This window comes from Platalea leucorodia, assembly GCF_965183815.1.
Source record: "Platalea leucorodia genome assembly, chromosome: 3".
NCBI lineage: Eukaryota > Metazoa > Chordata > Aves > Pelecaniformes > Threskiornithidae > Platalea > Platalea leucorodia.
In genome coordinates, this window is record NC_138825.1 from 68,335,116 (window position 1) to 68,349,337 (window position 14,222).

At 38.3% G+C, this 14,222-nt stretch overlaps 1 protein-coding gene across 2 annotated transcripts in view; it reads left to right on the top strand.

The window, feature by feature from the left end:
• PTPRK (protein tyrosine phosphatase receptor type K) overlaps positions 1–14,222 on the top strand; it is a gene marked incomplete at both ends in the record, with an annotated part of 415,598 nt that overhangs the window by 368,864 nt on the left and 32,512 nt on the right. For both annotated transcript variants that reach the window (XM_082305949.1, XM_082305950.1), the window contains one exon: positions 10,495–10,633. In XM_082305949.1, the coding sequence (XP_082162075.1) occupies positions 10,495–10,633 (139 nt within the window). The remainder of the gene's footprint in view (positions 1–10,494; positions 10,634–14,222) is intronic.

Genomic DNA, 14,222 nt, shown 5'->3' on the forward strand with positions numbered 1-14,222 from the left:
CGGAAGATGTCAAAGCTTTCAGTCAGCTAAAGGCTGTTGCCCTCATGTTGCAGCTGGTTAGACTAGTGTGGGTAAGCACCACTGCTTTGATGTTTCAGTGCAAATTCAGGTGGCCTAGCTTAAAGTGCTGGCATAAGACTTTTCAGATATATTGGGATAAGCAGATTTGGGAGCAACTTTACAATTAGGCTAATGGCTGAGACAGTACTTGCAGCCCACTGTGATGTGCAGCTGGGTGATACGCAGATGGTTTGGAAGAGGATATTTGCCTTTCCCTCGTGGTCCCAGACCTCCAGCTGCCTGGACACCTGTTAGTGCTAAGGAGTTCAGGAGAACCTTAAGAGTTTTGACCCATGTAACATTCTGAGAGTGGATGCTCTTCAGATGGGAAAATTTTAAAGAGAAGCAAAGTTCTCTGCCATGGGTGTTGCACACCAGTGCATCCTGTGTTGTTTCCCAGCTAGCCCAGTGGACTCCTATAGACACTGAATCATGTCAGGAAAGTATTGTATAACTGAAGAAGTTGCAAAAAATTTCTCTAGATGGAAGAATAGAATTCATGTGAAAGAAAGCATCTTTGATTCTTTCAGGGTACTTAAATTTACTCTTTCACTTTATTTGAAAAAGTACCAAATTTTACAGGAAACAAAATACTGACAGCTGGCAGTCATGACAGTAAGAATCTGGGATACTAATAACTGATGGGTGCTATTAAAGACTAGTTTTAGCCCTGTACAAACTTTATGTGTGTGGGCTTGGTTTTTTGCAAGGATGAAGGAAACACTATTTCTGTTCCTCCTCATTGCCTTTGTCTTTTGATTTCATCCTCAATGTTATTAGCACTGCATTTGATCTAAGATGATTTTTCATCTTGGGAATGTCTGTATTTTGAGCCAGTGTGAGTATAGTTTGGGTTGAGAGTTTGCAGTTTTGTGGTGGAGGAGAGTTAAGCTGTCCTTGCTTCCTTCAGTGTAATTGCACAGGTCTGCAATAACTCTGCAACTCCTACACTATCAGTAAATTCTCACTTACAATTTTATAGTTGCTTAAATTAGCAGAAGTTATTCACAGAATGTTATTTTCAATAAATATAGCAAAATGGAACTTCAGACATTTGAGAGTAATATTTTTCCCCATAAACCATGTTGTTTGCATATATAAATGATAACGGTCATTATAATGTACTTTCTCTACTAAACTTCTTAAATGTTACCTGGTGGAAAGGCACATAAAGATGAGGTATTTTGTATATTTGTTACCAAACATTGCTTTTATAGTAATTTTCTTTTCAGTTTAATTCTGAGCTAACAAGCCATATAGGAGTCATTGTCAAAACCAGATAATTTCTTAATGCAGTGTTTTGGATAGTTGAAATTTTATAACTAACATCAAGTGATAATTTATTTTTAAAAACACATGTTTTTGAAAGCAGGCTGTTCAGACTAAAACTTGAAAGTTTTTTAATTTGTAATGTGGCCAAACACTAACACTTTTTTTTTTTCCCCAGAAAATAGTTAATACATGTCCCCATTACCAAAAGGCGGGCTGCCTTTATATGTTCTCAGAAAAAAATGCTACAAGGGGTCTAACAACAGACCCGTTGTGCATAGGAAGTAATCACAGTGACCTTAAGAAATGGTAACAGTCCATCCAACGAGTCGCTGCTAAATGATTGTGGTCAGGTGGATCAGAGTGTTAGGGGACCATTCTTGACCAATACCCCTTTCCAGAAAATCAGGGAGAAATAGTGGTTTAGATTTCATTGTGTCAGTCTGATACTTTACAGCATGCATGTTATGTATTTCTAGAACTTTTTTTTTATGTGTCCTTTTCAAGGTCTGTTAGTACTCATGCAGTGAAAAAACGTGTATGAGTCTTTAGACCTCTACTTCCATATTGGTTGCTGAAAGAACGTCATCAAGTGGCTCAAGAAAGCCTCATTCTAAAAACTGGTATTTTCCAAGACAGAGAAAATGAACCAGATTTCAAAATAAAAGAAAATGGCATTAGGTATTTCTCTTAATTTCCCCACATTTCCAACAGGCAGCTGTTGCGGGATGAGGCCTGGTATTTTGAAACAAGCACTTAGTATTGTCTACAATTTGTGTATTAGGAGATCCTGTAGCTTTCTACAACCTGAGTTCTGGCACAGATTAGGATTTTTTCATGGTAACGCTCTAGCCTTTGCGCGGTTGGTGACAATTTTGAAATGATGACCTGAGAGGGAACTTGGAAAATCAAAAAAACACAGTACCAGACCCCCAGAATATGGTATTCTGGTTGCTTTTAAAGATTTGTTCTCATTTGGTTTGAAGGTAAGACAGGCCAGAAGGGGAGGGGAGAAAAAAGGTTGTCTCGTGGATTTTCAGGTGTCCAACAGGCTAATGAATACACTCTTAATTTATCCATGGGATATATTTCCATTGTGTAAACCCAACAACATCATTTGTTCTGTATGTTTCGGAGCTGATGGTTCCAGAGGCAAGCACAGCTCTGCCTGGACTTAGTGACGTGCTGCAACCAGGAGTCTCCCCTCTCTTGGGCAATGCTGCTGCAACACAGGAAAGGGCCCTGTTCCTCTGCCCCTGGAGTTTGCCCTTTGCTTTGAGAGGTGCCATTTCAAAAGCCTTAGCCCACATTTTTGTCTTGTGTCCTGTCCCGGTTAAAACAACTGAACTAGAAGCTGACAGTGTAACTTCAACTTACACCTCTGTGTAAAATACCTTGTCACAGTTGCCATCTGCGTTCACCCAGAGCTGTTTGTGTCCTGGGGACACGGTTGCGTCACTGAGCCAGATTGCTTAAAGCTAGCTTAGTTATCTCTACATAAACAGCTGTCTCTTGCATGAGGATAATAACTTGCGAATCAAAAGCTGTACAACCCATAGATTACAAGCTGCACTGAACGTCATCTTTCCCTGTCACCGAATCCTATCCTTGCAGTATTTTGAAAGATAGTAAAGTGCTTACGAAGTAGATGCACAAGTAGTATGTCTTAGTGGCAGATGTAGTAGAAATGCATTGAAGGCGCCAATCTGCTCTTCCAGTGTGACCGGCGGACAGCAGGGCAGAGCGCTGCTGGAACATTGTCTCCTCAGCGTTGTTCCTGCTTTGGCTCTCTTCATCTGCACGTGTCCCAGGTTTCACAGTTAGCGAGGCAAATGGATTCAGCACTTTCTTCACTTGATACTTCTGAATCTTTTAAGGTCAACTCTTTCATAATTGGTTATAAATTCATGGACGTTACTGTTTTCAGAGTAGCCATTGTGAATTTAAATTGCTTCTCAGTGGAACATTGCAAGAGTAAGTCCTCATTAATTTTAGTTTCAGTCCCTAGTAGCAGCAGTCACTTGGTTCACCTGATTCTGTTTTCCTTTCCTACCAAAGTAGTACCAGTCAATGGACTGATCTGAAAGTCCTGGAGAGTAGTAAAGATGGGATTGATTTTTTTATTATATATGACTTATCAAAACAATATATATCTACACTTGTGAGGGCTTAACGATACCAGTCAGGAACCAGTCTTTTGTATACAAATGTGTATAATATACTGGAATTTCCAGGTAGCATTCTCATTATTGTATGGCAAGATATGCTGTGCTAGTTTGTTTAATTAATTAAAATGCAGATAAGTATTTATAAGCTGTATGTTCGTCATTTAAAAAGCATCCAATAACATAAGCTCAGGATATTTTTCTGCATTATCTGGAAGCAGGATATGTAAGCAGGTGGTCACCTGTTTACCTGGCACCATATTTGTATGCAGAGCCACCCGTGGGACTTTCTGTGCTTAACTTCTACAGCATCTTATACAATCCCAAATCTGACTAGAGGTTAGCCTGAAGCTGTATTTATTTCATTTTTGCACATAAGCCATCCTTTGAGAGGGATCAAAAAGCTCTTTCAGAAGGAGCTATAGGGGCCTGTGAAACAGTGTCTCCGTTTTTGCAGCAGTGACCTTTTATGTAGAGGACAGCGGTATCTAATTTTTTTCGCACGAGGGCTTAATTTATAATATCACAAAGCTTTGGGGCCTTGAGAACCCCCTCTGTTAGGCATAGCTGGTAGCTTCTGTAATGCCTTCCCCTTTCCCTTGGCCAGGGACACAGGTAAGGACAAAGACGGGCGCAGTATGTTGCAACGCAAAATGATGCAGCAGATTTTATCTAAGCATCACCTCACTACCCTCCTCTTTCAGGATGGGTACGGAGAAGAGGCTGGCGGTGCTGGGCATCCTCCTTTTCACCGGCAGAGCCTGTTAAGCTCTTTTCCTTGGGGCAGCCATGGACCATGTTACCATGGTGACAGGGATGAACCTGACACTTCAAAGCACAGCTCAGGGAATCACGTTTTCGGTTCATAATCAAATAGAATTTTTCTTTTTAATAATGCTGTCCTACAAAGCTGTAATTTAGAGTCCTGGAAGCAACAGCTTAGATGTACCCAAACTCTAGTGAATTTCTGGCATGCCTTCATCCCCCAGAAGCTGTACTCCAGAAGAGAAGCTCTTTGGAAGATGTAGAGAAGGGAGAATTGTGGGGATTCCTTTCCCAGTAAACGTATCTCCAGCTTTCAACCTGAAAAAGAAAAATCTTAAAGAGAGGCCAACAGTGTACCAAACTGACTCGCATGAGGAAATCTGTAAGACCTCATGTATCGTGTGCGTAGTTTGCTGGAACAAGTTGCACATCCCATCTCCCCCATTCCTGCAAAAGCACATTCAAGTGTTTTCATCAAATAGAATAATCTGAGACTTTTTTTAAATGTAATTAAGCTAAAAGGGGTTACGGATCTTCTCTCTCTGAACTTGAATTTATTAATTAACTTTCAGACTTCTAAAAATTTCCTTAATTGCACAATGATTATCATTCTAGCAAAGCAGTAACAAAACAAAACTGATGGATACAGAACGATCTTTCTGGGCAGATGATTAAAACACAGGGCAGACCAATCTGAAACAAAATATTCATCAGAGAATCTCGCTTAGTTTCTCAAAGAGCCCTTTTCTCAGGTGGTAGACTGACATATTGCCAGAGCTGGCTGGAACTCCATTTTCATTTGATGTTATCCTGATGTTACCTTGTTGAACTCATTTAGACGTCATTCCTGGTTTTAATTAAAAGTTCTTGAATGCCATATAACAAAGGTGCAGAACAGATTATCTCGAGCAGAGCTATTTTGAGTATCAAGCTATGTAGCAATAACACCAGTTTGTGAGAATTCAAAGATCTGCCACAAACAGAAATTAGCATTCAAAGAAAATGCAGTGTAATAAAATAGCAGCTTTAATCATGCATAAAACAGAGTTTCTTTCCTTGCTCACACAAAGGAAACCCAGCATAAAATGCTGTGAATGTTAAGAGAGTCAAATGGTATGGTGAGAAGGTTACATATAAAATCTTGTTCAAAACCTCTGATTTAAAGGCTGTCTTTTAGGAGGCTGGCTGTTCTCTGAGTGGTACCATACAAGCAGCCCTGCAAAATCCTACCAGAATTTTCTGCTTGAATAATTTTGTTTGGATGAGTGAGGAGAATATCATTATCTTGATTCCAACACCATCTCCTTAGGAAGGTGTAGGTGAATAGATTTTGTGCTGAGTCTCATAAATTCTCTGACAATTTTGCAAGGCTGTGTGTAAATTCTGAGCCACAGAAGGAAGAAGACTGGAAAGCAATATGTGCCGTGACTGGATTCCTTATGCCACGGTATACTTTAAGATTTAAGAATATTATGCATGCACTCAATTTTAGAAGTGGGTGTTGGATTTTTAGGTGTGTTTGATTAAAAACAAGCTAAGAAAAATTTAGAGGAATTAAATACATCAGGAAATTGTGAGAATAAGATGGACTCTGCCTCACCAACTGTTTAGAATTTTGCTGCCCCTGAGAGCATTCGCAATCCTAGTCTAATTTAGTGCTGTTCACAGTTGAACTTCATGCTGTTGATCATGGAAGTCAACTGATTGAATATAGCCCTTAAGTATCTATGAAAACAAGGAAAGCTACTTCTTATATGTTGACTATTATTGGCAATGTGCAGAGCCAGAATCACTGGATTGAGTTATTTTATGAACGTTGTGAATGGGACTGTGGAATATGATTGCTGTTACTGTTCATTAGTTCAGAAGAAAGGCAAGTGGATAAGTTGCTAAATCCAGTGTTCTCCCAATCTAGCTCATAAATCTTCTGTCTAGGCAGCTATTCTTGGCGGGGGGGGCAACAATGTAGTTAACTCTGTTTCAGATCAGAAACACTTCTTCCAAATTTTATTGAAGATGACTTTGCACTGGTTGAAAACTGTAGGATTATCTCTTAGACTTACAGGGTCAAGTTGTGAAAAATATAGTAATATGCAAGGATATTGTGAAAATTAACACTTAATTGAAGGTCTATTAGAGTGAGGCTGGCCAAAGGAATTAATAGCCAATAGAGAGTCCATTTTCATATGATCATCATTCTGTTACCACACAAGGTTCTTTTTGAAATCGATAAATTACCTTTTAATACAGTCTGCCGTTCAAGATATAAGAAAGGATTGCAGGACTAGATTACTAGTGTTAGGAATTAGTAAAGCAGGTGTTTTTATAACTTTTAGATCATTTTTACCTTGTTTAGAAATATACAGTAGTTAACCCCAATTATCAAAATAATTCAATTTTTAACTACTGTATCTCTCCAATTTAGAGAGAAGGATGTTGTTGGGGACCATGTCAAAGGCTTACAGAAGTCCAGACAGATGACATCAATAGCTCTTTGCTTGTCCACTGATGTAGTCACTTAATCATAGAAGGCCACTGGGTTGGTTAGGCAAGATTTGCCCCTGGTGAAGCCTTGGTTAGTTGAGTTGCTTTGTTTGGCAAAACCAGCAGTTCAGCCTATGGAAGAGCCACTTCAGAAAAAGAAAAATCCTGCCAGTCTTGTTGTCTAGAGGATAGAGAAAGCAAATTCTCAGAGTAAGCAGAATTTCTCTTGCTGCTGTCGTCCTTGTGCAATCAACAACCGGAAAACACTGACTTGTACCCTTAAGTTTAACACATAGGCACAAGTTTTCTATGTTTTTGTCCTTTGGTTGTGTATGTGTAAGCTCACACAAGCTTATTACAATACACTTTGAACTATCAGAATTAGAACACAAGTAATACGAAATACTTTCAAATTCATAAGTTTCATTAAGTGATTCTATGCTACATTCAATGGCTTCCTCAAAATAATATACTTTATTGCATACAATGCACATACACATAAATAATAGATTACAGTGTGATTTATATCTATAACTGCTTTCATATAGTCCCCAAATGTAACATTTAGTCTAGAGAATACATATATTATCTGTTGCTGGAAACGTACATGTAATAATCCTGGCTTCATTTAAGTCAAAAGCAATTTTTCTGTTGATACTGGGGAGAGGGGTAGCGTTTTGCCCATAGATTTTAGCATTTTGGATATAGGAGGCTCAGCCACTGGTTATACGCTTGCTTGGTCTATGACTATTCAATATAAATTTTCTCCACTAATTTAGGACTCTGCGGTACATTTCTAGTGGGCATCAGCTTTATCTCATAAGCAGCATTAAAGTTCATGGAATGAGTTACTGTCTCTTACTTCAAACCCCTTAGTGTAAGGAAACCAGAATAAATGGACAAGCCGTTGATATCCTCCTGGCTTTCCACTGTTGTTCTAAAAACTTGGACAGAGAGCTGCATTTTGAACAGTTACTGATGATCCAAACGCAATCATTTCTTACAGAATATATACTAAAACACCAGCACCTAAGTTAAGCAAATAAGTAAACTCCCTCAGTAACCTTTCCTTCAGATTTTCTAAGAAGTGTATAGTTGTTTCTCTAAGGTAACTTTTCTGAATGAAATAACATTGTGAGTGGCCAGGCAATAATTTTAAACATGACTCTGAGAAGCACCTATATTGCAGCTTGCTCTATCAAGCAATAAGGGTCCTGTCTTTCTCCAGGGAAGTGTAAGACAGGTCTTTCATTCCTTCCCCTCTACTCTCTCATCTCTCACTAATACTCCTGTGAAAATACCACCATCCTGATCAAGGCTCAAAGCCTGTACTTTTGGATGTGTTTTTGAGCCTTCAACTTCTGAGGTGCATCCACAGGTCACATCCAATCCTTGTGATTCATATTTTGAAATCACTCAGACCTGGCCTTAAATCCCTATCCACACAACTAAATCTCTTGCTCAAGCCTTAGTTATTTTGCAGCTTGAGTAGTTCTTACCTTTGCTAGGTCAGAGCTACCCAGCTGCACTCATGTTGTGCTCGTGGCAATTCCAGACACAGCAACTATCCCATTCCTGCTTGCTCCCCTCTCTACCCTTCCCATGTCCTTGCTGTTTCTCAGTACCCCATACAGCAAACATGAGATTTTTTTCCCATTGGCATATAAAGCCATTTACGTTTTAGCTTTGATTGGTCTTTTGACTCTACTGATTGGCCTTTTGTCTCTACTGCTTATCAAACGTTCATTTGTATTTGGGAGTTGATTCGTTTTAAGCACTGAGAATCTTGAACACCTTCTTCTTCCAGTTCCACTTCAAAAGTCATCCCCCTCGTTTCCTCTGCTAGACAGCATCATATGTGTATCCAGCATTACTTCTAGCTTGTGTGTGAGTATGTGTTGTGTGTACGCAGCTACACATACACACACCACTTACCTGATCCTGACTCTTACCCCTAGACACCTCAACACACACATTACAAACAAAATATATAGTATTGAGTCCACGCAGGTTATGTGTGCAAGCGTGCGTGCAGGCATGTATTTACACAAAGGAGGACACATTTAGTATTTCTCAGCAGAGAGAGTTCAAGCTGTAGGGGAGAGAGATGATTATGATGATGAAGTCTTATGATGATGATTAAGTTTTATGATTAAAGCACTGCCAGATCTCACTGTCTGCCTGGTGCTTGCATGGGTGTCTGGAAGAGAGCACGTTCCTAACTCAGAAGGTTGTTCTGAGGGTAAGTTGTTAGTAAGTGGTTCAGATACTGCTGAGATGGAAGTTACAGAAACAGGTAATAAAGAGTGATTTTAAACAGCATGATCCTTCCTTCAAAAGATAATATGCATTCCTGCACATGGAACCTGAATAGAAATGGTCTGAGCAACATGGTTAAAACCAGAAAGTATTAGATACCAATTATCGCTGGTACTGACTACACTGGCTTTCTGAAAGGCCTGTGCAGCAGATTTTCAGGGGAGCAGTAGTCTTTCTCTGGTGTGGCTTCACCTCATTTTTTGTTCTGCTTGTTTTGGTGGTCTGTTGAGAAACATCCTAGTTTCAGAGCAAAGGACATTTTCTGTGTAACGATATAGGCATGATGATACCAACAGCTTGTAACGACTCCGCGTGCAGCTGCTGTGAGGGGGGAGAGGTTAAGTGGCACCTGCTGCATACTGGGTGGCGAGTGAGAGAAGGAGGGTCAGAGAGAGAGAAAGCAGGCACGCATACCCACCCATGCCTGCGAGCAGGGGAACGGCACAATGCTAAGCCACAGGCTCAGAAAGTGAGAACTAGAGCACTGAAGAGCCTTTTCCTATTTTACGCATAGACACCTCATGGGATTTTACCCCTGGCTGAAACCTATTTATATTTTTTGATACTTTTGCCAGGCTGAAAACCCCCATGTTCCTGATCCTTTGTACGCCAAGCTGTGATGCAAAGAGGTGCAGGCTGAATGGCGGTGCGCTTTCATGTGTATTTCGTTTTCCTCTCTGCTGTAACCTGTGGCCTCAGCCCACTCAGCTGTGTTACGGGGTGGTTTCATCTCTGTGTAGAACAGCAATTTTTTTTTTTTGTTATTCAGGGCCTATAAACAGAAATAAAACTACTGCTGACTTTAGGCTTGGCTTTGTGGATGGCCTTATTTAGAGAATCAAAATTCCCAGTAGAACGCAGACCTCAGGCCAGATGCTATAAGATGAATTAATATACAAAGGTGGATGGAAATTGGCGGAAGGAGAGAAGGACTAGAGTTTAGGGTGCTGGCTGCGGCTTGGAAAAAGAGAGTTTAATTTACTGTTTGTGAGTTATGTAATCTCACTAATCCATCTTGAATATTCCCTATTTAATATCTGAAAAAATAACAGCAAAGGAAGTAACGGTGATTTAGTTGATAGATTGTCTCTTTGAAAACATACTTCTGCTTTGTAATGCAGTAAGTTGTTTGAAAATCCAGATACATATGCGCTGCTTCTGTACACATGAAATTACAAATATGTATGTACCTGCATACACACATATATAGTCATATACTTGGTGTTGCAAATGTGTATGGCATATAGATTGAAACTTACAGTGTATCTAAGTGTATCTATATACATATGTGTGGGTGTATAAACACAATGCGCGTATCTCTATTTTTGGCTACTGTATTAACACACACACATATCTGGAAATGATCACCAATGATGATTTTCATGTCTCTAGTGCTTACACATTTGAGCAACTTCTTTTTTGATTTGTTTAGCAGCAGCAACAGAAGAACCTGAGGTGATTCCAGATCCAGCTAAACAAACAGATCGAGTGGTGAAAATAGCAGGAATAAGTGCTGGAATTCTGGTATTCATCCTGCTTCTCCTTGTTGTCATATTGATCGTCAAAAAAAGGTAAGAAAATGATCTGTGCTGATCTCTCTTTTTTTTTTTTCGTTTCAAACAACAATAACTAAATGGGTATTTTTTACAGGTCATTTTAAAAAAAAAATGTTTCAGGACCAGTAGCTCACATCAGCTTTTGGATGAGTTTTGTGTTTCCTGTTGTTTTCGCTGTGATTCTTATGATGGATTTAAAGAGAGGATTACTTTATATTTGGGATCCAATAGCTATATATTTTCTCATACTTATTTCCAAGTAGTTTTAAGTTGCAGTTAATGTACGGAATATTAAAATGGGTGGATTTGAAATTCATGGAGCCTTTTTTTTAAAACAAAAAAAATAATAACTTACTGCACTTCTCATGTTGTAATCACCTAATGAATTTGATTTTCTATATGCAGCTCTAATGAGTTATTTGTATCTGTACATTATCCAACTTGCAAAATAATGTAATTTCATACCTCTATTTATGCTCTTGTAAACCTGGATTTTTTTCTTAAAAGTCATAACACATCACTGTAAAATTATCTAGCGAGTCCTTAGTGCATGAAATTGTTTAAAAGTGTATTAATTTGAATGAATTTTAATTTTGTTAGTGCTTTCTTAGACAGTAAGCAATATCGCCATCTTCTGGCATTGTACAACGCTAACTCTGCATCCAAACGCTCCTACCTACAGTAAATTGTGCTACCCTATTGCTCGGTCGCTTTTTAAAAGTCTCAGCTTCCCAGTGGTTACAACTCTTTTAACCTGGCTTAAAAGTTCATAATGTGGCTCTATAAATTCATAGTTATGGCATCGAAGCGAATTCCTCTTTTTCTCTGCACCCCCTCCCCGGCGGGTCCCCTTCCCAGGGCACAAGCTCATTTCTCTTGGGTAGAACGAGACCTTTGTCTTCCAGCGGTGTGGGCATTGCATTCCCTTGCCTTTTGCAGAAGTCTTAATGAAAAGTATATTTGTAAATGTTGCGAATGTTCCTCTGAAATACAGCTTGCTATTATTTTTAAAGATTAAGAAAAAAAATTGAAAATTGTACCTAAGATCATTCTATATGTTGTAATTACTGGTTTGCATTAGATTTTTTTAATTTATTGCCTCTTTACAATTATCCCTGGAGATATATAACTTGGAGAAGAAACGTCTGCATTAGAAACATTAGGTATGCTTATAGTGTTCTGTGTTAGTTAGCTACATATGTGATTTTCCCAAAAGTGCTTTTACTTTTCTCTGTTGTTTACCTCTGTGGTTGAGAATTAACACATATGCAAAAGGTCCAACTCATCATATGCAAAAAAGACATACAGTCAGCCAATTTTCTTTATTTACCCAACTTTTGAAAAACAAAAAAAAAGTTGTTTTTCAGCTTTCGGGAAGAAATCTATTTTATAGCTTTATTGCAAGGTATGTGCTGGGGAGTATCATCTTCTCAGTGCGTGTTGCAGTGGTCCCCTTATATTTAACAGAAGACTCTGTGTGTGTGCAAGTGTGTGCGTGTGTGCGAGAGAGAGGCTGTCTACCACTATATAATGTCAGTCACTTCCAGATGGGATTGACTAGTTTTGCAGGTAGCAAAAAAAAAAAAAAAAAGGCTTAAAATTCAATGTGTTCATTTTTCCTATCCTTTTTACCTCTTGCCTTCAGAGTCCTTTTAGACTCGTACTTTCACTGTTGAATTGTTTATTGAAAGTAAGTTAACTATGTCCGTGAAATGATATTTTAAAATTTCCCCTTTTTCCCCCTTCCCTTCTCCGAACCTGTGAAGGCAGTACCCTCTTAGGAGTGATACTTGATCATCATTCTAAAGCACATAACATTTCTAAACTCCTGTACTATTTTGTATTCAAAATAGGTGAGAAATTAACCTGTTTAATGAATCTTTAATGTTGGCAATTTTTCATCATGAGAGTTTAATTGGTTGTCTATCGCGTATGTTATAGGTGTGCCATTCCCGTCGTCCCCCCGCCCCTCCCTAGGGAAAGTGGGCAGGTTTTTTTTAATACCACCTTTAGTCAAGGTCTCTTACAAAAAGCATAGAAAACCTTTGTATACCTGAGTTAATTCAGTCCATCTAGTGAATCAGGGCAATTCATATAATGAAGCCAGGAACAGCTGTAAAAACCCTGACACATTCACACATATGTGAACACACTTCACTTAGTTGTGGTGGGACTGAAAACCGATCCGTTTGAATCACCTTCTGTAGTGTACATATTCAGTGGTCCATTATGTAGTATCCCTTTTGGTACCTGAATTGACCGCAGCTGATTACATGGAAAAGTCAATTAAAAATGGTTTCTGCATTTTCATTGGTTTATTAAGTCGTATGCACAGCCATCACTATCTCGATCTGATTAAATGCAGCATTACATTTTATTGAAAAATGGAGTACTAAGCAGTTTTCTTCACGAGCTTGAGATGTTTTAGGCTTTGCCTGATCATTTTGTACAAATTGGTTTGAAGTTTCTCCGAATGAAGCTCTTAACAGCTCTTACAGAGTTTTACTGCAGTAATCAAACCAGTTAAGAAAAGGGATACTGCATCTTTAACAAGCAATGCCATTTTTATTTTCTAAGTCATTGTTGGACTATTTCCAAATGTCCTTCATTTTCTTCCATTTGTTTACCTTCCATATTTTTAATGCTTAGCATGACTACATCAGCATTTCCAATTGTAAGATTTTAAAATAGAAAACATATGTTTGCATTCAGGAAATGTGTGGTATATATGTCAGTACACACATATCTGTTGTAAACGCGTATTCTTTAAAATGTGTGTACTCATATAGCTACATATAGTATGCATACAAACATATACGTATACACCTGTGTACTGATAAAGCTGTTCAAATGAATGACATGAAATTTGTTTTCTGATTAAATGTATTTATTAATGCAATCTTTAGTTTTTGTAACTGAAAAGTAAAAAGCATATTTACTGCACAAGATTTGTACACAGCTGTTCATTTGTCATGACATCTAGGTGGTAATCATTATATTATGCTAAACTGCATGTTGAAAATACACAATCCATTTAATTTTCAAATTTTTTGGCAATAAATGAAATCTCAGCATGTAATTTTCTCAAGTGATCTGTCTAAAAAACAAATCATTTTTATATGCTAGTGTATTTTTTTTTTTTAATTGCATGGCAAAGTAAGGCTAGTTTGTGCATGAGCAAGTTGAAATGCTAACCAAAGAAACATGAATTTTTCAATTTTTTTTTTTTAAACGCACATTTCTCTGCTTTATTGAATGTGACAGAGTCACGCTTTTCATTCACCATTGCTTCTCTTTTTCCACTGTCTGTGATTTGCTTGCCAGGAGGAGCTACTATTCTTACTCCTACTATCTGTAAGTAGAATACGGGTGACTTACTATTTTACATGTTTTAAAGATGCAGTATCCCTTTTTAAAAAAGACAAACAGTCTCTGTAATTCTCCTAAAGTTTTATTGATAGTTACCTTTCTTTATTCTCAGGCTTGAAATATTGCTTGTATCATTGTTCCTGTTATTCTTACCCTGTTTTTTTTAAAGGGATATTGTATTTCTAACTGTATATTGAGACTTCTGCTTTCTGCTACAGTTCTTCCCATAACTATC